The 24,807-nt window shown below is 48.8% G+C and overlaps 1 protein-coding gene across 1 annotated transcript in view; it reads left to right on the forward strand.

The window, feature by feature from the left end:
• Positions 1-24,807, forward strand: part of Eefsec (eukaryotic elongation factor, selenocysteine-tRNA specific) — a 210,933-nt gene that overhangs the window by 168,161 nt on the left and 17,965 nt on the right. Inside the window, exons 6-7 of the mRNA XM_038320802.2 lie at positions 4,336-4,995; positions 16,984-17,140. Of these exons, the coding sequence (XP_038176730.2) occupies positions 4,336-4,995; positions 16,984-17,140 (817 nt within the window). The remainder of the gene's footprint in view (positions 1-4,335; positions 4,996-16,983; positions 17,141-24,807) is intronic.

A 24,807-nucleotide genomic window follows, 5' to 3' on the forward strand; every position in this document is an offset into this window, starting at 1 on the left:
ACCAGAGGTCCTTGGTGGGGTTGGGAAAGTTGTGGTGGTGTGCGTCACCTCTCTGGAACTTTGGACACGTATGCTCTGTGGACAGCATACTCCTGCTCAATCTGCACTCAGCTCCAGTGGCCTGGGCTTTGGGTTCTGCTCAGCTACTGAGGAGAGGAGACTGAGTGTCAGGCCTGCCTTGCAGTCCTGACATTTGTTGTCCCAAGTCTCAGCCTATTTGCTTTGTGACCTTGGAGACATCACAAACCTCTGTTTCTTCATCCATAAAATTGAATGTAAAAATATTGACCTGCCTCATAGGGTTTTTATGTAGAATAACTGACCCAGATGATGGTAAAGCTTCTTTGTTAATGAGAAAGGACCAAAGTGCTTAGCAAGCACAAACTTGAGTTTTAGAAAATTGTTTGCCTCCTTGATATATTTTTCCCCCTCTCTTCCTCACTGAGTTTGCACCTTCTTTCCACAGCAGGGCTGAGGTCAGGGCATAGCACCTCCTTGTGCAGTCCTGCTCAGGGTACAGCAGTGTCCCAGCCCTGTCACCTAGCCTCTGTGCATTCTAACTCCAGAGAACCAGGACAGGGCCTACCATAGATGGGCCATGACAAGGCCATGCTGGACCTACCTAGAAAGACAAGGCTATTGTTCTTGGTAACAGGGGTATAGCTGTGTGAACACAGGAAGAACTAGCATACACATTTCACCTAAGGTCTGAGAATGTAGAGCTATTATTTTGAAATATTTTTCTCTCTGTGCTCCTCCCCACAGTCATGCAATTAATATTCATTAGTTGAAGATTTAATTCTGGCTCCCATATCCAGGTAGCAGACCCATAGACTCAATAATGTTGGTTTCTTGCCCAGATCCTGGCTCTGAACTTACATGTGAAAGAAATGTAGCAGACATGTTGAGCAATACACATGTGCTAGCTCATTCTGCATTGTGTGAGGAATGTTTGGTGGTCCTTGAGTGAGTGGATAGAGTCTCACAAAACTAGAAATGAGTGAGAGGAAGGAAAGTGTGTTTCTGTACTGTTAGTGTCTAGGTCAGCCCTCTATTCATAGCCTCCCAGGGTGGACTGCAAGCCCCCTGGCGACTGGTGGTACTGTCTGCATGTGCCATGGAGAGCCAAAGTAGTGGCATGCCGCCTGTCCCCATCTTTATCTGCTTCACAATTTCCTGTCTCAGCCCTTGGAATCTTGATCTTCAGTTATTTTCCTCTCTGCTCTTATGCCCTCGCAAGGCATTCTTTATTATTTCAGTCCTGAGAACATGAGCTTGTTGAAAGGAGAGCATGCTGTGAGGGAAGCCCGCCTGGCGCTGGGTGGGAGCAGCAAGCAATGCTAAGAAATCTAGCAATGCTAGACTGTATAGCAGCGGGTCTCGCACCCTGATGATAGAAGTGTATGTCTGCACCTGAAGAACTGAACACTCCTGAGACCCTGAAGTCCTGCTATAGGATCCGAGTCCTTGAAAGCTCATCTTGCATCTAGGTACCAGGTCAGATCCTTGTGAGAGGAGAGGTTCATCAGTCCTTCCAGCAATAATCACAAGCACTGCAGATAAGTGTGAACAGGAGCCCAGCTCACACTAAGTGTAAGGCTATGGCAGGCAGTCCCCTGCCAGTGAGCTGCAGGGTTCTCAGTACCTTATCTACAGTGCACTCCTTCAAAAAACCCAACCCCTAGCCGGGCGGTGGTGGCGCACGCCTTTAATCCCAGCACTCGGGAGGCAGAGGCAGGCGGATCTCTGTGAGTTCGAGACCAGCCTGGTCTACAAGAGCTAGTTCCAGGACAGGCTCCAAAGCCACAGAGAAACCCTGTCTCGAAAAACCAAAAAAAAAAAAAAAAAAAAAAAAAAAAAAAAAAAAAAAAAACCCAACCCCTCACACAGACAGTGTGATTGGCAACTTGTACTGCTCATGTTTTAAGCCTACACACAGACATGTGTAATGGAAAGGAGAGGGAATGAATACATGCAGCACATTTGCAGGGAGTGCACGGTAGGATCAAGGACTGGTGACACTGGGTGACACTGGCGTGGGGGGGGGCAGTTACTGATAGGCCTACAGTGGGTGTTCGCCACCTTAGAGTTTAACCCACCTTGCAGAAGTGGTGACTGCCCTGTAAAACAGGATCAGGATCAGAGTGTGCAGCTTTGCTTGGGGTGCATATAGGGAAACCCTTCCCAAAGTGCCCTGGGTGCTAGGGATACCAAGAATTTGTCAAGAAGAAGAAACCTAAGCAGGAAGGGAATCGTGGCAAATCACAGGACATTCAGAATCACTGTATGAGGACTCACTCCAGAGTCCTCTAGCTGTGGCTTATGGCTTATGGGTGTGCTGCACACATGGGATGCAAAGGGTGTGTAGTCGGGCTGTATGAAGAGTATTACTGAAGACTGGGGGACTCCACCTTCTACAGAGTGCTTCCTAGATGCCTGAGGGTCTGAGGAGTATGGCAGCCTACCCATATAAAGGGGCGCTCCGTTGACTGAAGGCCTTCCTGCCCCTGAGAGCTGTGGGTGAGGGTATAAAGGTCACAAGGAGTAAGACTGGAGCCACGGAAGAAGCTGTAACACCCTTTCCTCCTCAGATCTGCTGTAGAGCGCTGACCCAGGGAGAGGCAAGGATTCAAGTACTTTTAGGGTAGATGTTCTGTGAGTTAATAGTTTTCAGGACCCCGCCCCCATCACCCACTGCCTCCTAGGCCACCTCAGAGAAGGCTTGCATTCCCTTTGATTGATCTGGGCTGCAGCTTTTGACACTGCTTCTCACTTTCTCTGCCCTCTGACCCTGTGGGTGGGGAGTTAATGATCTTTAAACAAACACTTGAGTTTGATACTCTGGTGAAAGGCTCTGAATCCGAGTGCCACTAGCACAGCCTTCGCCTTGTGTCCAGAAGGGAAAGTGTGGGTGCCTGCCTCTGGCCCCGGTGGCAGGGATGTTTGTAACCAAATCATAAAAATCCAGGCTCATTCTGTTCCTCTTGCTGAGTTTTCTGAAATGGGTTTTATGAACTCTGCTTTGTTCAACTGAAACTGTTTGATGGCATCTTGTGTTGGGGGCATAGGAGGAATGCCACCATCTTGGGCTCTGTTGTATCTGCTCCTGATTTGCAGACTGTGAAGGCAGAAGCCTGCTCTGTGTGGAGTCAAAAGTTACCTTTCAGAAGCTGAGATAAGATCACATTGCCCCTTTAGGTAACTCCACACGATATGCATGGCGCCTAGGCCTTGACCTTTTGCCTGCAACTGCCCTCCTGCCTCTTTATTAACTGTTTAGCTTCACAGGAGACTCCATCTCTGGTCCTAGCCCTACTGGTGGCTCTCGTCTTGCTCTGGATCTTCACAGGCCGCACTCAGGCTACCTCAGCAGTGCTCCTCCCCCTGCCTGTGTCAAACCAGAGCCTTCCCCACCCTGGGCCATGTTATGTTTCTCATGGCTCATGCACCTACATTGTAGAATTGTCGTTTAGTAAATATCAAAACACGTTTTCATGAATTAACTTATGCTATACAAAATAACAGTATATCTGCATGGCCTATGTAGATAATTTTTCTTGTTTTTAGATATTAAGCTGTCTGAAACAGAGCTGATTCTGGTCCTTCCCCTGGAATAGAGCCTGGCACATGTTAGGCACAGGGAACATGTCAAATAAGCAGAGGAAGACCCTTCTCAGAGAGCCCCCAGCCTTGGCAGGCAGACACAAGCTAGACAGTGGGGGTTTCATGGATGAGGAAAGGCAGAAGAGTGGGCTACTCAGGAATTAGGGACAAGTCCTGCCCTCAGTCATAGACTTCATAGCCTGTCATCTGACCTGAGTTTTCAAAGCAAATGGCACACTGGTAGGCTGAGGAACTAGGTGTCAAGGGCTATGCAGAGGACTAAAATGCTCTGGAATGGCTGATGAAAAGGAGGAAGCCCGAGGGTGTAGAGCCTGGATGAAGCAGCTTCCAGGGAACAGAGGGAACTGGAGTGACCACTGTTCTTGTGCTGGCACAGGGATAAGATTTGCAGAGTGGCCTAGCCTGGGCCTTGGCTCACTCTCTCTTTTTTTTTCTTCCTGGAACTCACTCTGTAGATCAGGCTGGCTTCGAACTCACAGAGATCCACCTACCTCTGCCTCCCGAGTGCTAGGATTTAAGATGCATGCTGCCACCAGGCCTTAACTCTTGGGGGTGCTGCTTTCTTTGCCCAAAGAGGTCTGACTAAACCCTGGCCTCCCTTCTACTGTTTGCCTAGACCTCCACCAGGACTAGGGATGGGTAGGCAGAATCACCCCAGCCCCAGCTTCAGGGCTTGTGATTTTACATGTTCTCCCTCTTGCTCCTGATCAGGTGGTGAAGAAAGTGAAGTCCATGCAGATGTTCCACACACCCGTCACCTCTGCCATGCAAGGAGATCGACTGGGCATCTGTGTCACCCAGTTTGACCCCAAGCTGCTGGAACGTGGGCTGGTGTGTGCACCTGAGTCTCTGCACACCATTCACGCAGCCCTCATCTCTGTGGAAAAAATCCCTTACTTTCGGGGGCCCCTGCAGACTAAAGCCAAGTTCCACATCACAGTGGGCCATGAGACAGTCATGGGCCGCATGCTCTTCTTTAGCCCTGCTCCCGACAGCTTTGACCTGGAGCCCAGACTTGATTTCTTCGACCTCTCCCGAGAATACCTCTTCCAAGAGCAGTACCTATGCAAAGACTCCATGCCCACAGCCACAGAAGGTGGTGATGAGGTGGACGTGAAAGCAGGCCACACCCCAGGGGGCCAGTGCCCCAAGCAACAATGGGCCCTGGTGGAGTTTGAGAAGCCAGTTACCTGCCCCCGACTATGCTTGGTGATTGGCTCCAGGTTGGATGCTGACATTCATACCAACACATGCCGGCTGGCCTTCCATGGTGTCTTGCTACAAGGACTGGAAGATAAGAACTATACAGAGAGCTTCCTGCCAGCACTGAGGGTATACAAGCTGAAACACAAACATGGTCTTGTGGAGCGGGTAAGCTCAGCCCTGGGGTTCCTTCCTCTCCTTGCTCAGTACTAGGACTAAGTGTGGGCGGGGACCAGAGTCAAAAGTCCTCAGGTTTTAAACTAGATAGTTTAGGCCAGAGTACAGGGCAACCTAAGTGCTTTCCATCATGCCCTCACAGAGCTGGACTATAGCCAGAGCCTCCAGGTTAGCAGACTGGCCTCTCCCTAAGGCCTCCTGCCTTTGCTGGACCCTGGGGTCCATGCAACTGGCTCCTGCCAGGCCCAGCCCAGATTCTCATGACTGGTAGGAGTACCTAAGCACAGTCCAGGTCTACTTCACCTACAGGGTAGGAAAGGGCTAGTGGTTTCATAGATTTAAGGATCAAGAGGAGAAAAGACCAGAAAAGCCACTGGCTTCCTGATCGCCTTGGGGTCACTGTGACTAGACAAAGCTCTGGGATGCAGGCGTGTCATTGGAGTCTGTACAATGTGGAACCTTTCCTGAAGTTCTAGGGAATCCAGACCTAGAATGAAGAGCTCCTAGGGGTCCTGGCCTCACTGTCATGTCTACCTGGCCCTCTGGCTATACCACAGGGCTTGGTAGCTGTGTGTGGTCCCAGGGTGTAGCTAGGCTCCCACCAGATCAGCACAAAGGCAGCCCCTCCTCTCCATCTTGGTGCAGCGGCTAGTACAAAGCCTGACCCTTGTGTAGTACACACCTGTGGGATACAGACACACACTTCTGAGACTCTTTTCCTAATCCGCGGGTATTCGCTAGCGCTCTCTGCCTTCCCTGCCTCTTCTGCTCGATCAGTCCCACAGCTAAGGACCTTGGCCTGGGTGAGTTCCATCCACCTCAGCACAGCAGAGATGCTTCTGCAGATGTGGTGATAAAGTGCACGGAGCTGTTCATCCAGCTTGATTTATTAGTAGCATTATGGGGTGTAATTATTCTGTAGTAAAGTATCTATCAGAGAATAATGTCTTCTTGGTATGGCTCCAGATCTAATTGTTCTCCCTCGGGCCTGTCACTTCCCTTAGAGAACGGGAAGAACTAGTGAGGAGCAAGGAAACACATTGTTGAAGTGACCCCGGCCTCCCAAGAACAACAGAAAGGGTCTGGAGACATGCTGATCTGTGTCCTGTCACTAGTCTAGGGCAGCCCAGGGCCACCAGCCTTTTCATACTTAGTCCAGGGAGGCATCAGACCATAGACTTGCAGTCACAGGATCAGATCCCACGTAGGCAGTTCTGAGAGCCACAGGATTCTCCAGCCACCAGGGATGACTATTTGGTCTCAGTAGGCACATCCATCTGAATGTAGACAGTCCTGACCTCATAGGCATGAAGCATGCACCCTCACATATGAGAACTGGTTTAAGATAAAGCCGGAATAGCATAGTTCCCAGTGCTCAGCAAGGTTGTTCGGAGGGGCAGCTATGATATTCTAACAGAACTGAACCCAGAGGGATAGGGAAAAAGTGTGTGTATGTGTACACATCAGGGGATCAATCATGTACCCCCAGTCCAAGAATGAAGGCCTGAAAGGTCTCTGGAAAGAGGGAGTCCATGTTGAACAGCTGAAGAAACTAGAGTCTTGTGTCTACAGCAACAGGGCAGTGATAGACATGCTGACTCAAGAGAGTGGAGCTTGTACACATGGGTAGTCTTTGCAAGGCAAAAAAATATCCTGAACTCTCATCCTTGGCTGTGCTAGCTGACTACAGACATTCCTAGGTGTGCCTCTGCCAAAGAAGTTTCTGGGTGGTCAGGTCATCTTACAAAGGTTAAATCTGATATCCTAGGCAGATCTCTATCCTATGCTCTGCAGCACTGGACAGACTTTGTGTCCTATGAACACTCAGTCAGCTTAGGTACCTGAGATGTAGTAAGTTGCTAGTGAAGAAAGACCCCACCTTCATAGCTAGGTGTGAGTGAATACTTACCATCTGAGCATGGATGAAGGCATCTGGGCCTTCTGTTCCTGCTGCTTGTAAAGGTGTCCTCTTTCGTAGTCAGCTTTGTGGACTTCCTATGTTATGTCAGCCCTTGGATACACAAGAAGGACGTCTAGATCACCCTCACAGTAGAGGCTGAGTCAAACATAATGTCAATCAAGGTCCTGCAGCCAGTGCTTGGCACCCAGGAGACGCTAACTTTGGGGGCACACAATCTCTTCTGTGCTTGCTCTACTGCCTATAGATGTGCCTGAATGCATGGGTGTTCTTCAGAGTAAGTGGAACCTAGGTCCAGCCTGAGCAACAGTTCTTACTCCAAATGTAGTCATCCTGAGTAAGCTTATTTTTTCTGGATACTTTTTTTTTTCACCAGGTGCAGTCAAACACAATTTAACTTAACTTAACCATTAGTAAATGGCTCTCTTTGCTTGGCTAACTAATGAGCCACCCAGATACTTTGATACCAGCTTCATTCCCATTTTTAATTATTTTGTATCTACAGTGATGGAATATACTATTTTAAATTTTCTCATTTTTCTAATCATTGCTTTTATGTGAGTTAAGAATATTGTAATGTTAGGGTATGTTGAGTTAACATAAATAATTGCAAGCACAGGGCTTTGCCAATGGGGCTCAATAAGATGATACACCACACCCCGTTGAGCCCCCACAGTGCACCCTTTCATTTGTTTCCATATGAGGGGTCTACACTACTAGAAATCACTAGCACTCCAAAGGCAGAGGCAGGAGAATCTCTGTGAGTCCAAGGACAACCTAGTCTACATAGGGAGTTCCAGGGAAGCCTGAACTACATAGAAAAGTTTGCAAAGGTGAAATAAAGTATCATTCTCCACTAAAGCAGAGATTATATGAGTTCCTTCCAAAGAGTACAGGATAGAAAGTAAAAGGTTGAGAAACTTTGCAAACCTGTCTCAAGAAAATAAAAACAAGCAAATCTCTAGATGGGGGGGGGGGGGCTGTCGGCCATTAATGTTCCTGCAGTTGCAGTCCCCTAATGCCTTGTTCAGTCTCCGCCTCAATTGCTTCCCTGCTCGTAAGGTCCAGAAACAGCAGGGAGCTGCACCTAAATATGAGTGTGTTCAAATAAAACTTTTCATTAGTGCACACTAAAATTTAACTTTCACTTAGTTTTCATGTGTCATGAAATTTTTAAAAAAAAAAATGTTTTTCAGCTCATTAGGCAAAAAGCTATTCTTAACTCACAAGCCATCTAAGAGCAGGTCTAGGCAAAGTCTGACCCTCTGGTCAGTTTGCTGTTCCTTGTCTACGTGGTAAACAGTTCTTGCCAAGGCATGATCTTGCTGTGAGGGAATCCTGGTCACAGCTACAGCTGACCAGCTTTGCTTGCTCCACAGCCCCAGGAATCGGGCCATGGTGTAGAGGTTCACAGAGTAAGGGCATCTGTAGTGTCACTCAGGAGGAGGAGAAAGGGAAATCTGAAGGGCCAGAAGCTCTCTGGAGATTCACTTAAAGGTGTACTGTTTGAGAGGAAAATACAAAATATGAATCAGATTTTGAGCACAGAGAAAGAATGAATGGAACGGAAGAAAAACCAAAATGAACTTGATAAACCAACAAAATAAGAAAAACAAGAATAATGCTAAAAATGATAACAAAGATACAGAAGACAGAATTAAGAAGTACTTACCATACCAAATAAATGCCAACTATAAAGACAAACTAATATATAGGGTTAAAACACAAACTCTTCTGGCATGCTGTGTCTAAGAAGCAAAGGTAAAAATAAAGAATGCCAGGAGACTAAGCAGAAAGACCGCATGAGTGGACAATCACCTTTAACAGAGGAGGGCCAGGTACAGATATGAAGCAAAGTAACAGGCACAGTTACAGACCTGGACTAGATACATTAAAAGTAAAACCCAGCAGGAATCCAGGGAGATGGGGTGTGGATTTTCAGATGAAATGTTTGGCCCCCTTAGGGCATATGTAAATAAAAATGTTATGTACATAATAGTGTAGATTTGTAAAGATCTGGCAGAAATTATGAGTTGCTAAGGGTATGTCACAGCTAAGCAGAACTGTTGGGCTTGTCCTCAACAGGCTGCTAGTGTATACAGATTTAGACACATAGCCAGAGGCCAGAAAAGTAGATCTTCCTGGGCCAGCAGGGACAAAAGCCCATGGATGGGGTGGAAAACTGAGAGTCAGGAGAGGGGGAGCGGAACTCCACTTATGGTGGAGCAAGCACAGAAGAGTAGGACCTTTGAGCTCTGTCTTGAGCAGCTAAAGAGCTACTGGCCAGACATGGAAGAACATGGAAGGTTCTAGGAGCTGCTTCTGTGACACAAAGAGGCCAACCAGTGTCTGAGTCTGACCCTGAGCCACTGGGGAAGCCCTCAGCCAGACCACCCAGCCAGCATCCAGTGAAGAGTCAGAGCTGGGTGGGCTTGGGAACAGAGCAGCTTTGGTTCCCAGGGCTGGAATCACCTCAGAGCCAGACCTACAGAAGCTGTCCTGTGGAGGAGGCCTCAGCCGTTGTCTTGCCTGCCTTGCCTGCCTTGCCACAGCCTATGACTCAAGGCTTCCTGACCCAGTTTATCGGGATCCCAAGAACTCCCAGGTCTGACAGAACCTGCTTCATGGGTCCACATTTCTCCTCCCTAGCAGTTCTGCCTTCCTTGGCATCAAGAAAGAAGTGAGACAGGTGAGATTTGATGCCCAGAAGCACCTACCCACGTGCCCGGTGCATCCTGACTGTTGGTATACTCAGGACACCAGCCCTCTAACTTCCAGCACCATCCTCTTGCCTCACTGTGGTTCTTAACACCTGGCAGCTCACATAGCCCCACACAACCAATGGTACACAGGAGAAAGGTTCTGCCAGCTCTTAATACATGTTCTCTTTAAATCTAGAACCCATACAAGAGCCAGAGAACTGTGCACAGCACTAAAGTGGGCCCCAGGGTGTGGCAAGTGGATAAAGAACAGGAAACAAACATGGAAAGTGCTGGTACTTTGCCAGCCAGAAGGCGGCCCTTGTTGAGCCCTGTGCATCGTGACCGTAGCTCACATGAGCATTGCTCATGGCACACATCCCTGGGTCCAGGCTGAGTAGTGGCAAGAAGCTGCCCCCACTGTGGTGGGAGGGGGTCAAACCAGGCCTACTGGCTACTGCAGGTCTGGCCCCATGGCGCCAATCAGAAAGGCCTCAGGCTGGACTTGAGGAGCCTGAGGCATGGACCCAACCAAGTGTAAACGTACAGACGCCACCAAGAGCACTGGCCAGCTTTGAAGTCTGACCAGCACTGCCTCAGGCTCCTGGCTCGCATAGCTCCACTACTGATGGTTTGTTAAGTCTGCCCAAGGCTTAACAAGGGATCCTACCACCTGTTCCTTCCTGAGCAGGGACAGCCCGGGCCTGGAGGTTCTGTGCAGGTCATCTGCGGCACCCGAACCCCTGGAGGAAGTTGCTTCCTGTTCTTTCAGTCTGTCATGCTGCTCTTGTCGACAGGCTCCCAGCCAACAGGGTGGAGGCCGTGGACCCTTGGACAGATGGGTCCTAAGAGGCCGAGGTTAAGAAGGTCCACTGCAACCGGGTGCTCTAACCTGACCGTAGCCCCAACCTCTGCCTGCCTTCCAGGGTCAGAGTCTGATCACTGGAGCCCAGCTCTACTTCTCAGCACTTTGGCATATTGCATTCATGTTCAGAAGCAGATGGCAGGGTTAGGTGGCTGGAAACCATAGAAAGCTAGTCTGGAAACTAGAACTGAATTGGGGCCCCAACTAGCATGGGAAGTTGAGAAGGCCAAGTGGCTGGCACATAGTGTTCTAAAATACTCATCTCCTTTTCCTCATGGAGGGCAGCTGGCAGGGAGTCATCATGTAGAACCTTTTAACTCCAACATACGTTTTATCCAAGAGAGACTCAAGTGATGGCTGCACATATACAAAAGGTAAGGAATGTTCAGGGAGGAAGGAGGCCTGGCCTGAGGAAAGCAACCTTACAAGCCTGAGAGCCTGTGGTGAGCAAAGCTGTACTGCTACCATCCTGGGCACCCCAGGTCTCAGGTTCTGGGCCTCTGGAGCATATTTGATGAGGTGAGACCATTACAGGCTAACTTATCCCGGGGTTGACACAGGGCTTATAATCATGTTGTTCCCTGCTCACAGACTTTGGTGCCAGAAACCTGTCTCATCCCTGCAGCAGCTTTGAGAAGCAGAGAACTGTGTCTGGTTTTACAGAAGCAGAGCCTGAGGCACAGCAGGGTGAATTGGCTTGCCTGGGTGCTATCCTGGTGAGGCAAGAACCAGCCCCATCCCATGGGTTACTCTAGGGTCTCTGCCTTTCCACCAGGCCATGCTGCTGGGGGGGGGGGGGTGGAGGAGAAGAGGACATGCAAAGAGCACACCATTATGCTTGTCGGTGTCAGTGACTTCAGGTGGACTGGAAGAGGTGACACCTGAATAGCAAGGAGCCCCTTGCTTCTGAGACTGCTGGTCCCTGTCTTCTCCCAGGATACTGTCCAAAATGGAAGGGAGAGGTAGAGACTGGGGTACCCTGCTGACTATGAATGCTGAATGTGATTCTGCCCTCCTTCCTGTCCAGAAGTTCTGATAACTGCATCTATGGTTTCTAGGTATGTTAGATCACCTGCCACACATGTCCCTCCATCCCCCACTTCAATGTGACATTCACTAATGCAAAGTCTGTTCTAATGGTCATTCTGCTGTCAAGTCTGGTGTTCTGGCCAGTATCAGTATCCTAACAACATATGTTATGAAAATACTGAGGTTCAGAGAAGTCCCCTGCCTCAGGCCATGATACCATAAGAGACAGGGCCAGAACTCAAGCAACTAGAGCCATTTCTCTTCTGGAGACAGGGGGCCCCTCACTCTAGTGGGGAGCCTGGCTCAACTCTCTTCATAGTGACTTCCCTTCCTGCACGGTGAACTAGTTGAAGCTTCAGAACTTGGGCAATTCCCAAGCTTCATCCTGGGAACCAAGCCCTGGAAGAGAGACACATGTAATGACATAATTATGTGCACCAGCAGCCAAGTCCCTGCTCAAAAGCTGGGGACAATGGGGACTCTCCTGGCATGGCAGCAAGAGCCTGGACGTGGATACACAGCTGTAACTGCTGAGGGAGCTTGATCCCTCCAGCAACCACTTGCGGGTAGATGAAGCAAATTACTCATGCAAGCAGTGAAAGTCCCCACTTGAGCTATTGTGACTGCTGGCCTGTGTTCAGCATTGTCCCCAGGAACAAGGCTACCAGCAAACCCCACAGGCATTGCCTTCAGTTTGACATTGGTGATTGATTCAGAATTCAAGCCCTCCAACTGCTCTGGCAGTGCTTTCCTTGTGGTGTACTGGTGTCTGCTCTCACTACAAGAGTCTGTGAATTGAGCCACTGGGTTTCTTTGATGTGTTCTGGGTTGAGTGCCATACCATGGGCAGCCAGACAGGGCAGCCTGAAAGGGTGCTAGTCTCTAGATCCCATTACGTTGCCAGTTCCACCTTCCATCCCTGCCTCCTCCCTCTAGACCGCTTGTGGAAAGGAGAGTCTCTGACAATAGATAGGGACCATCTCCTCTACTGGCAGGGTTTCCCCTGAGCTAGGCTTCCAGCACCACTGAGTCAGACAGTTAACATAGGCCCAAGACATCAGAGAAAAGCCATGCTGGACTCATTCACAGCAGTGACATCTCCCCTGCCCCTTGGGTCTTGTGAAGAGTAGACAGAACAACCCCCGCTTGAGCTCTGAGCAGCATGAGAGGCACCCACCTGACAGTCTGGTGAAATGGACTTGATGTCTTCCTCTGCTCTCCAGCACCGTCCTCAGGAGTGACCACACCCATAGTGCCACCCTAGGTCACCCTCAGTCTCCTGTGTCAGGCTGACACAATGCAAAGATCACTCTGTCTTTTATGACCACTCAGTTATGTTAAGTGATAGTAAGAGCTATAAGCAGGCATGGCTACCAGTGTCCAGGGAATGCACAGGAACCTGGGGGTTGAACTCAATCTCCACCCTTCCTGGGCTTAACCTACACTTGGGAATGAAGACTCAGAGGTTAATGGAGGACACAATGAACCTACTTGGTCCTAGTATGTCTCCTGACCAGGCCATAAAACAAGAAACCAGGAATGACAGACACACTTCTTTTGGATTTAAAATCCTTTTAGCTGCCACTCTTGCCATAGCAGAACTGAGGCCAGCGAGCAAGATGGAGCCCCTGGAGCCTCTGGTGAAGCCACAAAGGGCCCACTAGTCCCACACCTTTACCTGGATTCTTAAAACAACACTGTGGTCCTGGGCATGGTGTCACATGTCTTTAATACTAGCACTCAGGAAGCAAAGGAGAATCTGAATTTAAGGCCAGCCTGCTCTGTAGTGAGCTCCAGGACAGCCAGGGCTACAGAGAGAGACCCTGTCTGAAAAACTAACAAAAATACTGTGATAATGTAGGTCCGTGAAAAGGGCTTCACACGCTCCAGCACCAGCCCTACACGACTGACGGCCCACCAATCACTGGTTAGCTGGTCGAGAGCTTAGCGAATGTGCAGCCCTAGACCATCACCCTCTGCCTTGGTTAAGTAGCACTAAAGCTAACTTCAGGGACTTCTCTGGCATGAAAACTCTGAAGCTTTTTGACATTCTTCTGATATTAACATAATTACTCGGCCCCTTGGCAAGGACCTGGTTTATGGAAAGAGGGAAACTCCACTGTTTTTTGTGGCATTTGGCGTATAACATTTTATAGCCAAAAAATGGGAGAGAAGGGTCCATAAGGAGCCTTCTAAAGGTCTTTGCTAATAGATAGCATGCCACCCAGCTCTATGTACAGGAAGCCAGGCCTGCAAGCTCACTGAACAGCTAGCCCTGGCCACCAAGCTACAGAGTTGAGTAGGCAGGATCTGGGCTGGAATCAGCCCTACTGTCTTCTGAAGAGGATTTATATTATTAAAAAAAAATAGCCAGAGGAGGGAGAGGTGCATCCCTTTAATCCCAGCACTTGGGAAGCAGAGGCAGGGGAATCTCCTGAGCTCAAGGCCAGTATGATCCACAGAGTGAGTTTCAAGAGAGCTAGAGCTACAAAAAAAACTGTCTGGGGGCAGGGGACAAAGAGGACCATTTTTCCAGTGTTGGCAGTAGGCCCTCTTGTAGACGAGTCCTGTCTCCCCTGAATGTATCACATGAATGATAAGGTTTTGTCCCTGAGAAGCAAAGAGCCACCCAGCTTCCCAGCCCTCTTTCCCCCTCAGTTCCATGTGTGGATGCTTGTGCCCCCCATCACCTCTAAACACGTGTGCTGAGCTCTGTGAGGTGTGGAATATAAAAAGGAACCCCTTTCCTTGAAGGACTTTTAATCTTTTGCAGGTTTAAATGGACAAGCTATCAGGTTTTAAGACAGGGTAGCCAAGCTCAGAACCAGGAGTTCTACCTTCCCCCTAGGAGTAGAAAAGGTACCTGAAACAGGATGCAGAGTGGAACCTGGGCTGATATGGAGGAATCCCCCAGTGAACAGAAGAAGAGGGTGATAGAGGCATGGCAGAAGGGCTTGGGGAGGCATTAGATCACCGAGGTCTGAGATTATCCCATCTAGGAATATTCTGACTGGCCATGCACCTTGATGTTGCAGTATAGGTACTTGGGAATAATACAGGTGCTTATGGGATGAATTTGTTATTGGTTTGGTGTCAGTAATGAACTTTTTGGGGGTGGGTTGTTTGTTGTTTGTTTGTTTCTTGAATCAGGGTCTCACTATGTAGCTCTGGCTGTCCTGGAACTTGCTCTGTGGACCAGACTGGCCTTGAACTCACAGAGATTCACCTGTCTTAGCCTCCTGAGTGCTGGGATTAAAAACGTGTAACACCACTGCCTAGCCAAACTTTTAATTTTTTAAAGACAGGGTCTGACTAGTAGTATATAGCCTGGGCTGACCTTGAACTTTCTAAGTACCCCACATTCTCCTTGAACACATGATTATCCTTCTGTCTCAGCCTTTCTGAGATCTGGAATCACAGGCACATGCCACCATGCCCTACTGTTGATGCTTTTTAAAAGATGCTTTCAAAGTAAGCTATGACCTCTTGGTCCAAGGACTACCTTTCTTATTTCTTGGACAAAGTGATGTTGGAGGGAGTCCGAGTCTCAGGTGTATACGTTCCAGTGAGCGTCAGCATCCTGGTCAGTATAGAAGGGAGCTATATCATGCCGGCTGCTGGTCTGCGTTTCAGCATAGACTTTGCAAAGGGCCTGGCAGGCCTGGGCCAGATCCCTGTGTGCTGTTCCTCCAGTCTGACTCCTTAGGTAGTATGAAGTCTCTGTATAACAGTTCTGACTGTCCTGGATCTCTTTTTGTAGACCAGGCTGGCCTCGAATTCAGAGATCCACCTGCCTCTGCCTCACAAGTGCTGGGATTAAAGGTGTGTGCCACCACCACCTGGCTAGGCGCAGCTTTCCTAAAGCCTGATCAGTGGAACTTCCTGGATACCAATGAGCAGAAGGCTCTGCTGGCTCAGAGGGCCAAGTAGGTAGACCCACCCTTAAGAGCAGGGGCTGCCCTGGGGGAGGTTGCTGGAGCTATCTCGGAGGGAAAGGAGGAATTGCTGTGTGGGAAAGAGGCTTGTGAGTTACAGAGGGCTGCACAAGTGGAGACTGTAATTCTTATCATTGTTTGTATCCAATTCATCAATCACCAGAAGAGAAGGAATGCGGTCCCTTTTATCTACTGCTATGAATCAAGGAGAATAGGATATGCTTTTCCAAAGGTTTTTAGGGTAAATGAGACAGTTTCTACTTTTCAAAACAATCCATCTAGGGTGCTTGGCCAGATCCAGGCATCTTTAGTAGCAGTGAGATGTTTCTGCATCTTAGCAGGAGACAGTCCAATGGCCCAGGGCATATACCTCAGAAGGAACCAGCCACTCGAAGTGACTGGAAGAGACTGTATTCTACTTGCGGCTATCAAGAAAGAATAAGGTGTGCCTGCTTAGAGTGGAAGACAAATTCATTTTAATTTTTTGTTTCTTTGTTTTCGTTTTGGTTTGATTTTGGGGGGTGCATATTCAAGACAAGGTTTCCCCGTGTAGCCCTGACTGTCCTAGAACTTGCTCTGTAGACCATACTGGCCTCAAATTCACAGGTATCTGCCTGCCTCTGCCTCCCATGGTGAGATTAAAGGCATGTAGCACCACCACCTAGCCTATTTTTTTTTTTTTTTTTTTTGGTTTTTTCGAGACAGGGTTTCTCTGTAGCTTTGGAGCCTGTCCTGGAACTAGCTCTTGTAGACCAGGCTGGTCTCGAACTCACAGAGATCCGCCTGCCTCTGCCTCCCGAGTGCTGGGATTAAAGGCGTGCGCCACCACCGCCCGGCCTAATTTTTAATTTTAATTTTGAGCAGGTAATTCATTCATTTCAAAGATCAGAATATAGGAAAGATATATAGTGGAAAATTCAGGCACTCCATGGCCTGCCCCTGAGGCAGCAGCTTCTGAGTCCATGTATCCCCTACTGCACACAGCTTTGCTGATGCCAACTCAGGGCCCTGTGTCCTTCATACCTTTTCCTCTTTGTGGTCAGTGTGGCCAGAGGGAGCCATGCACCATTTTTCTGCATGTAGGCTGGGACTTGGATTGATCCAAGGCCTGTGTTACTGGACACTAGCAATGAGTAGCCTGTATGCTGTCATTTCCCACCTGGATAGGCATATCCAAAGGACATTTTCCCAGAAGCAGCATGCATGACTGAGAGGTCTGTGAATACATTTTCTATAGCAGTTGCCAGAATGAGGAACACTTCTTATAGTAGGGTCTGACTTAGAGGCTGAGACTGCATTTGCAGAGTGGGTTGGAGAGGTCAAAACCAGCCAGGTAAAGGAGGAGTCTCACTTTCAGCTGTGATGAAGCTCTAATTGACAAGATTCTGACAGGCTAGGTACAAATACAGCCAGGCTGTGCCCACCTCATACATAATGATGTAAACAGAGTAAACAGGTGGGCACAGCACTTTACCACCCCAGAGCCAGTTCTCCGCATGCACTACTAATGCCTCCTCTCCTATATGGGCACAGGTAATGGATGACTACAGTGTGATTGGACGCTCCCTGTTCAAAAAGGAGACCAACATCCAGCTCTTTGTGGGGCTTAAGGTGCAGCTGTCCACAGGGGAGCAGGGCGTCATCGACAGTGCCTTCGGCCAGAGTGGCAAGTTCAAGATCCACATTCCTGGTGAGTGCAATTGCATTTGTGCAGAGTGTGGGAGAGGTAGCTGGCCTGCACACAGTCAGGACAGCATTGCTCGCAAGTCTTAGCTTCTAGCTAAGAAGCCAGCATGAGTCTGAGAGGGTCTGGATGGGGCATGGTCAGGCATGGTTGAATATTATCCCACTGTTTACTGTTTTGGACATACCTCAGCTTCCTTGTGAAGTAGGTATTGATCTTACAGAAAACTCCAAGGAGGAGGGAAGGGAGAGCCTGGCAGAGCTGGCACAGCACCATGGTCCCCAGTAGGTTCAAGCAAATTGTAGAGACCATAGGCCTAGGGCCATATGCATAGCTGGGTCAGGGTATACACCTGCTTCTAGAAGTGGAACCTCTGTTTCTTTCATGTAGTCATCCCTTAGGTCATGTGTGTATTTATACAAACTGCATTTTATTGAAGCCAAATGTATATCAGGCCAGTGCTTGGTACTAGAGGGATGGAGGTTGTTGTGAGCTTTTAAATATACATAGACAGTGTAAGACAAATGCACAGGCCTGAGCTGGGATATGCAAGGTGTGGCCATCCAAAGTGGGGATACACTGGTATGGATGCAAGTGTAAGGTAGGGGTGTTTGAGAGCTGCAGGTCTGAGGGTCCTGAGTGGGAGAGGTGTGAGGGTGTGGGGGGGTCATTACTGGGTGTGTGAGGGCTGCACGTCTGAGGTGATGTACTAAGTATAAATGGGCTGGAGGTCATAGCCCGGAGTATACTGAGAGGTTGAACAGGTAGTACACAGGTTACAGGCAGGGCTTATGCATAGTTCCTTATGGCACCCGAGGCACTGAGGGGTCTGTTTGTAGTAAGTAATACATTATGATCCTCAGACTTTTACCCCCACATACTTTGTATTATGACAATTTTCAGCTGAACAAAGTTGAAGTATTTACAGGGACCCATCTCTGATAGCACACAGAATTCATATAGCTCTCTGTAATTTTTTTGGCTAAATCAGCCCTGATTTAGGCCAGGAAATAGGACTCATTGGCCACACCTCAGCTAAGGCTAGGAGATAACATTCCCCTCTCACAAAGGAAGGCAGCAATCTCCTCCCTCCCTCCCCCTCCCTCCTTCCCCTCCTTCCCTCCCCTCTTTATGGGGCTAGGAAGCAACAGGTAGGCATGCCCACAGCAGAGAGAAGGACCGCTCTCTTGTACAGCCAGCTGCATACCAGCTGGGCACACCACTCAGCTGAAACACGGTGCCGATTCGCTATCTACTCTGCAGTGCTTTTTAAGTCCCCACTGTGTCATCCCTGTGCCAGGCCCTGGGACTACCAAAGTGAGCACAGCTGGGGTGACTGTGTTCAGGGAGCTTGCAGCAGATGGTAAACTTCTCATCAGGCACCCCAACAGTTCCACAACATCACCGGTTGAACAGTTCATAGCCCTGGAAGTCTGGAGCTGGGAATCCAAGATCAGAGAGTGGGCAAGGCTAGTCTCTCTTTGGTTTACCAGTGTCCTTTCTCTTTGTGTCTTTGCATAGCCATTTCTCTGTATCTGTCTTAATCTTGTGTAGACACCAGTTTATTAGAACTTATCATTAACAATCTCATTGTAAGTAATACCACTTTTGGGTCTATATCCAAAGGATGCTCAATTGTGCCACAAGGACATGTGCTCAACTATGTTCATAGCAGCTTTGCTTGTCATAGCCAGAACCTAGAAACAACCTAAATGCTCCTTGACCAAAGAATGGATAAGGAAAATGTGGTACATTTACACAATGGAGTACTACATAGCAGAAAAAAATTACGACATCTTGAATTTTGCAGGAAAATGGATAGAGCTAGAAAACATTATTTTGAGTGAGGTAACCCAGACACAGAAAGACAATTATCACATGTACTTACTCATAGGTGGTTTTTAAACATAAAGCAAAGAAATCCAGCCTACAAACCACAATCCCAGAGAACTTAGACAACAATGAGGACACTAAGAGAGCCTTACATAGATCTAATCTACATGGGAAGTAGAAAGTAGAAAAAGACAAGATCTCCTGAGTAAATTGGGAGCATGGGAACCTTGGGGGAGGGCTGAAGCGGGGGAGGAGAAAGGCAGGGAGGGGAGCAGAGAAAAATGTAAAGCTCAATAAATATCAATAAAAAAAATTTTAAAAAACAATCTCATTGTAACTTGATCTCTTTAAAGGCTGAGGGACCTGGGGATCTGTTTGTTTGTGTGAGTGTAATTGAGCATCCTTTGGATATAGACCCAAAAGTGGTATTACTTACAATGAGATTGTTAATGATAAGTTCTAATAAACTGGTGTCTACACAAGATTATGACAGATACAGAGAAATGGCTATGCAAAGACACAAAGAGAAAGGACACTGGTAAACCAAAGAGAGACTAGCCTGCAGCAGGTGTGAAGACAGACCATGTGTAGTGTCCTCGTGTTTGCACTGCCACTAGCCGTGTTAATGCTGAGCAGGAAAGTATGTGGTGTTGTAACATCTCACAGCAAGGCCCCTGACTGAATCTGAGGTTTGGAAGGTTTCCTGAAAAGGTAACATGGCTCCCAAGACTGTGCCCACTGGCATGCAGCAGACAATACATCCTGTCATGGCATCAGTGCCCATGATGAGCAGTGTTGAAGGGGATGGTTAAACAGGTAAAGTCGGAGCCTGGGATCCAGTCTCACCTATGTGCCAAAGCCAGGTCCATGGTCACTGGTGGATCACAGCTCATCAGGGGGCCACAGGAATGTGTAGAGAGGGCATCTGATGCCTGCCTTTGGAAGTCAAGGCCAAGGCCTGAGCCAGCCAGCCACACAAGGGAGAGCCTGGCTGGACATGTCCTACCCTCCATGTGCTTATGGAGATAAACAAAGAGGGAGGAACTGCTGCTTCCTCAAAACTTTCTGCATACTCCCCTCTGTGTTCCAGCTATGGCCTGTGTCTTGGGGACCCCTGTACCCAGGACACTGGTTTTAGTTCCTTCCCAGAAGCAGTCTGGTATAGAAGACTTCAGGGCTAGCTTCTGAGGGTTTATGGGATAGAAAGCATGACCCTCCCATTCCAGAGGAGAATGGGAGGTGATGAGGAAGTTCCCCAGGCAACAGAAGGAAGAAAATCACCATCCAGGATAGAAGGAACAGAGAGTGCTAAGTCACAGAGACTGGGCAGAGTGCACCATAATTTGAGAATGTTGAATAATAACAGAGCGTAATAGTCATTGAACATTGTGCAGTGTGGGACATTGTTCTAAATGCTTTCTGTGTTGTAGCCGTTTACTTTGGTGTGTTCAAAATGCTAGTTTGGGAACAGCTTTTAAGTAATGTTACTTCTGTCCCCCAGCAAGGTCTTACTGGAAGACAAACAGTGGAAGAAGCCCCAGTATGCTCCCTACTGCTCACTCTCTGTCCTAGACTAGAGGCTTGTCCTTGGATGGTGAAAAGAAGTAACTTGTACTTGTCATCTGGTCTTACCAAAAGCTGGCAATCTTGACTTTGGGTCTGGGTCCTTTTGTCATGGGGATGCCCCGTGCACTGAGTGTACTTTCCAGTACCCCCAGTCTCTTCTCCCTGGGGGCCAGTACTCTGCCACAGTCTGCACAGTACTGGGGCACACAGCCTTCCACCTGATGTCTCAGGGCACATTCAAAAATGGGTTTCCCTGTGCAGAGCTATGTACTCAGCAACATTAACACAGATACTTGACTCATTCACAGAGAGCTTCAGTGGTTCAGTTATTGGCCAGGGGTGTTGCTAGCCAAAGACGACCTCTGCCAGTCACACGCCAGGAATGCAAAGGGAGGGACAGAATAGTATGCCCTGAATCGACCATTGCTGGTGCTGGACACAAGCCTCTACCGGAGACATGTTACAGAAATCAGTTTTCCGTCTTGTAGCAGCCCTTCCTCTGGGGTGGGCTCTCAGAGAAGCTGTCATGCACTTCAGATCTGGCGATAAGACAGTGTTCCCATCTTGGAAGTTAGACAGGTACTGGGCCCTCCCTGCTAAAGCAGAGTTCTCAACATGGTGTCTACAGGACAGTGCCAAACAGTCAACATACGACATGTTGGCAGTAGCTACTGCACCTATAAATGTCATCTTTGTCATTTCTTGGGCTCCTTCCTGCTGGGGTACCTGAGAAGGCCAAGAGGTGAAACGGTCACATCCTCAGCAGTCCCTAGGCTGAGTGAGCATTCTACCCACAACTCTCAGAGTCTACAGGTGACATGGTGAACTTGCCAGGTCAAGTGGCTTACCTCTTTGCATGACTGAGAAAGGGAGGGACTTTGTTAGGTCTAGCGTGTCTGGGCCCAGCAGAGCTCATCTGGATGCTGAGAACTGGAGCTGCAGCGGCACATGAGGCCTAGTCTGGGAACCAAGCAGCTGGGGTGTGTGGCTGAACTACCACTGCCCAGCAATGAATCAGGTCCCCTGACCCCAGTAGGTCTGGGATGAGGGGCTATGTTGTGCATTGGTGTTCATTTAGGGCTCAGAGGATAGATGGCTATGTGACTGGCAAAGAGCTCTTCCCTGCATGGCACAACTGCCTGCAGCAGAGGCTGCAGCTCCAACCCCAGGCCCTCCATTCAGGATCCACCCACTCAGTCCCTTCTCTCTATGTCGATCTGTGCAGGGAGCCAGAAGAATGCCAGTGTCCTGGTCTTAAGCCAGATTTCACAGGACTCACAGATTATGGTAGCCTGAAAAACTGGGCAAACGTAAAGTTGCCTATAGTCTCCTCATCTCAGCCATGAGGGCTTTGTTTATATTTCCTTCTGCCTGTGAGTGTGTGCGTGTGTGTGCGCGCGCGTGTGCGCATGCACGCGCGCGTAGGGGTATGAGAGAGAGAGAGAGAGAGAGAGAGAGAGAGAGAGAGTACCCAGGGGCCAGAAATCAACCTCAATTATTATTCCTCAAGAACTGTCTACTTTGATTTTGATTTTAGGGTTGGTTGGTTGGTTGGTTGGTTGGTTGGTTGGTTGGTTTTGGGGATTTTTTTGTTTTTGTTTCTACGACAGGGTCTCTCACCTGGAACTCAAAAGACTAGCATGCTCCAAGCTGTTTCACCTTTCCAGTACTGGGTGTGCCCACACATACCACTGCACTGGGTTTTTTACTTATGTTCTGGAGATTGAACTCAGGTTCTCATGCTTGTGCGTGCAACAAGTGCTTTACCAGCTTGGCTCTCTCACCAGCCCTCCTCCTGGTCCTTTTCCCTACCACAAGTGTGGTAAGGAGGGTACACTGTCAGGAGCAGGACATCCCCTGCCCCACCTTGCTTGTGGGCTATTCGAACTGTAGCGTCCATAGGCAGTACTATCCCAAAGTCAGTGCCATGTCGTCAGCTTACACAGTGGGATTGGAAGACCAGTCCCTTCACTTGTCAGGATGACTTCTTCCAAATCCTAGTGGCTGGTGTGGGAATCACCATGGGAGGTGTGATATCACTCATTCCCAGCAGCCCCAGTATCTTTGTCTGGCCCAGCAGAATTTACCAGAGGCCATCCTAGGCCTGGAGTCTGGCGACTGGGAAACACAAGAGTTTCTGTGAGAACTCAGGGTGTATTGGCTGTTCCACACCTAGGGCCCCCACTAGTGAGCTAACCAGCCTCTGTCCTGGGTAAGAGACTTCTGACTGGCCTTTTCCCACCTCAGCAGGGGACATGACTTCTCACAGAGCGTCAGGGCTTGATCTGTGTCTATCTCCAAATGGGAAAACAGGAAACAAAACCATTTTTATACCGGTAACCTAAAAGTGGTAGCTTATTCTGTCTCAGTTGTGAGCCAGCTCAGGGCAGTAGGATGAGGCTCTGTTCTTCTCCTCGCTTGGTGTTATCACCCATTTCCTTCATTTATCTTCTCACCTTTCAGAAGAAGCTGTCCGCATGGTTTCAGCTCTAGCCCACACCTAAGCTACTGAGCTCCTAAGCTTCTCTTGGCACAGTATTGGGTGCTGTGAATTTTCAATGCAGCCGTCCTTGGTGAAGTCCAACAGTAGCCAGCCACCTAAACTGAGGCTGGATCCGGGAATCCCAGGCTCCATAAATGTTGAGTGTTTCCAGCACATGAGGTATGAACAGCATTGCTGGAGCGTCTTCATAAGTTTACTGTAATAGGAACAGTGTTTTCTTAGGCTTGTTCTCATTTTCCACAACGAAAAGACCAGTTATTTAGAAGTTCCCTGCAAGCTCCTGGCAGAGTGATCCCCAGAGACATTGAGTCACCTCACCTCACACTCCCGGCAGCCAGGTAGATGGATTTGGATTTCAGCTTTCCCAGGTGCCCTGTGCAATCCATCCTCTCTACTCAGGGCTTTTCTTTGGTGACTACTAAAGTCACTCTTACCCCCCCCCCATCCCCTACACACACACACACACACACTACATAGGCTGTATCTCCCAGGCATAGGCTGTATCTCCCAGGCAGGATCAAGCCAACTACACAGTCCCCACTTCTGAATTTGCCCCTGGAGCTGGTCTACTGATTCTAACCATAGACCACGTAGCATAAGCACATCACCCCAGTATCCCATGCAGGATTGGGTGCTGCTGCCAGGTGGCCCTTGGTCCTCCTCAGCCTCTGCATCTTTGATCTAAAGGCCTTGTACTATGCCCTGAACCCAGAACCAGGGACTCTGGTGGCAGTAATATTGATCCACATGTCCTTGAGCTGTGACACCCTTGGAAGCAGTTGTGGCTTGGGGCACTGGCAGAAAGGCTTTTCAGAGCCTCAAGAAGGTATCATCCTGTCCTAATCTAGGTAGCCTCTGGCCCTCAGGCACCCTGCTGGGCTATTGCACATTACATCCCTTGCTGCCCTGGCCAGAGTATGTTTCTGGGGGCTGTCCTCTGAGCATACTTGGCAGAGGAAGTCAGTATCATAGGATGATGGGATGCTTATGGTACGGGGCAAAGTAAATACCTATGGAGATCTGAAAGCTTCTGGTGAGAACATAAAACCAAATGGGGGTGAGACCCAGGTGCCAGTTCATCCAATGTGCTGGCTGTCCCCAGACATCCTTACAAGGGGCCCCAGCCAACCTGGGGAGAGACAGCTAGGTCTCACCCATAATACCCAGGATGAGGCAACTCTGCTGAACAGCATTCATTCCACTGGGCTCTGCCCCACAGCTAGCTGCCAACTCCCACAGGGAGACAGGAAAACAGCTCTCTGGGAGAAGAGAGCTGAACAGGGGTGAGGGGTGAAAGTTGAGGTTTCAGAAAATCCTATAAAAATGAAAACAAGCCATCCGTCTTTCTCCTGGCGTCTTACCCCCACGGTGCCCTTTCTGGATCTTGCCCTGACGTCTATGGGGACAGCAACTCTGAAACCTGAACCAGCCCCCATAAACTGCTGCTACCCAGCCTAAGACTGCCCCGGATGAGGACAACCTGGCATCCATTTCAGGGAGCACTTTGGGGTGTCTTCTCCCCCTAAATGAATAGCCTCCTCCAGCTTTGGCCATTGAGGCATTTCAAAGCAATTGTAAAAATTATATGAACCCCATCGAAGAACTGTTACAACAATGTTTATTCCCAGCATTTGAAACAAGGACAATGATATTATAAATAATTGTAGATGATGAAGATAGGCAAGAAAAAATAACATAATTAAAAGAATTTTACAAGACGACCCGTTCACAAAGATGGATGGAGTAACACAATACGATGAAAATTAACATA

Source organism: Arvicola amphibius, chromosome 2, assembly GCF_903992535.2.
Source record: "Arvicola amphibius chromosome 2, mArvAmp1.2, whole genome shotgun sequence".
Lineage (NCBI taxonomy): Eukaryota > Metazoa > Chordata > Mammalia > Rodentia > Cricetidae > Arvicola > Arvicola amphibius.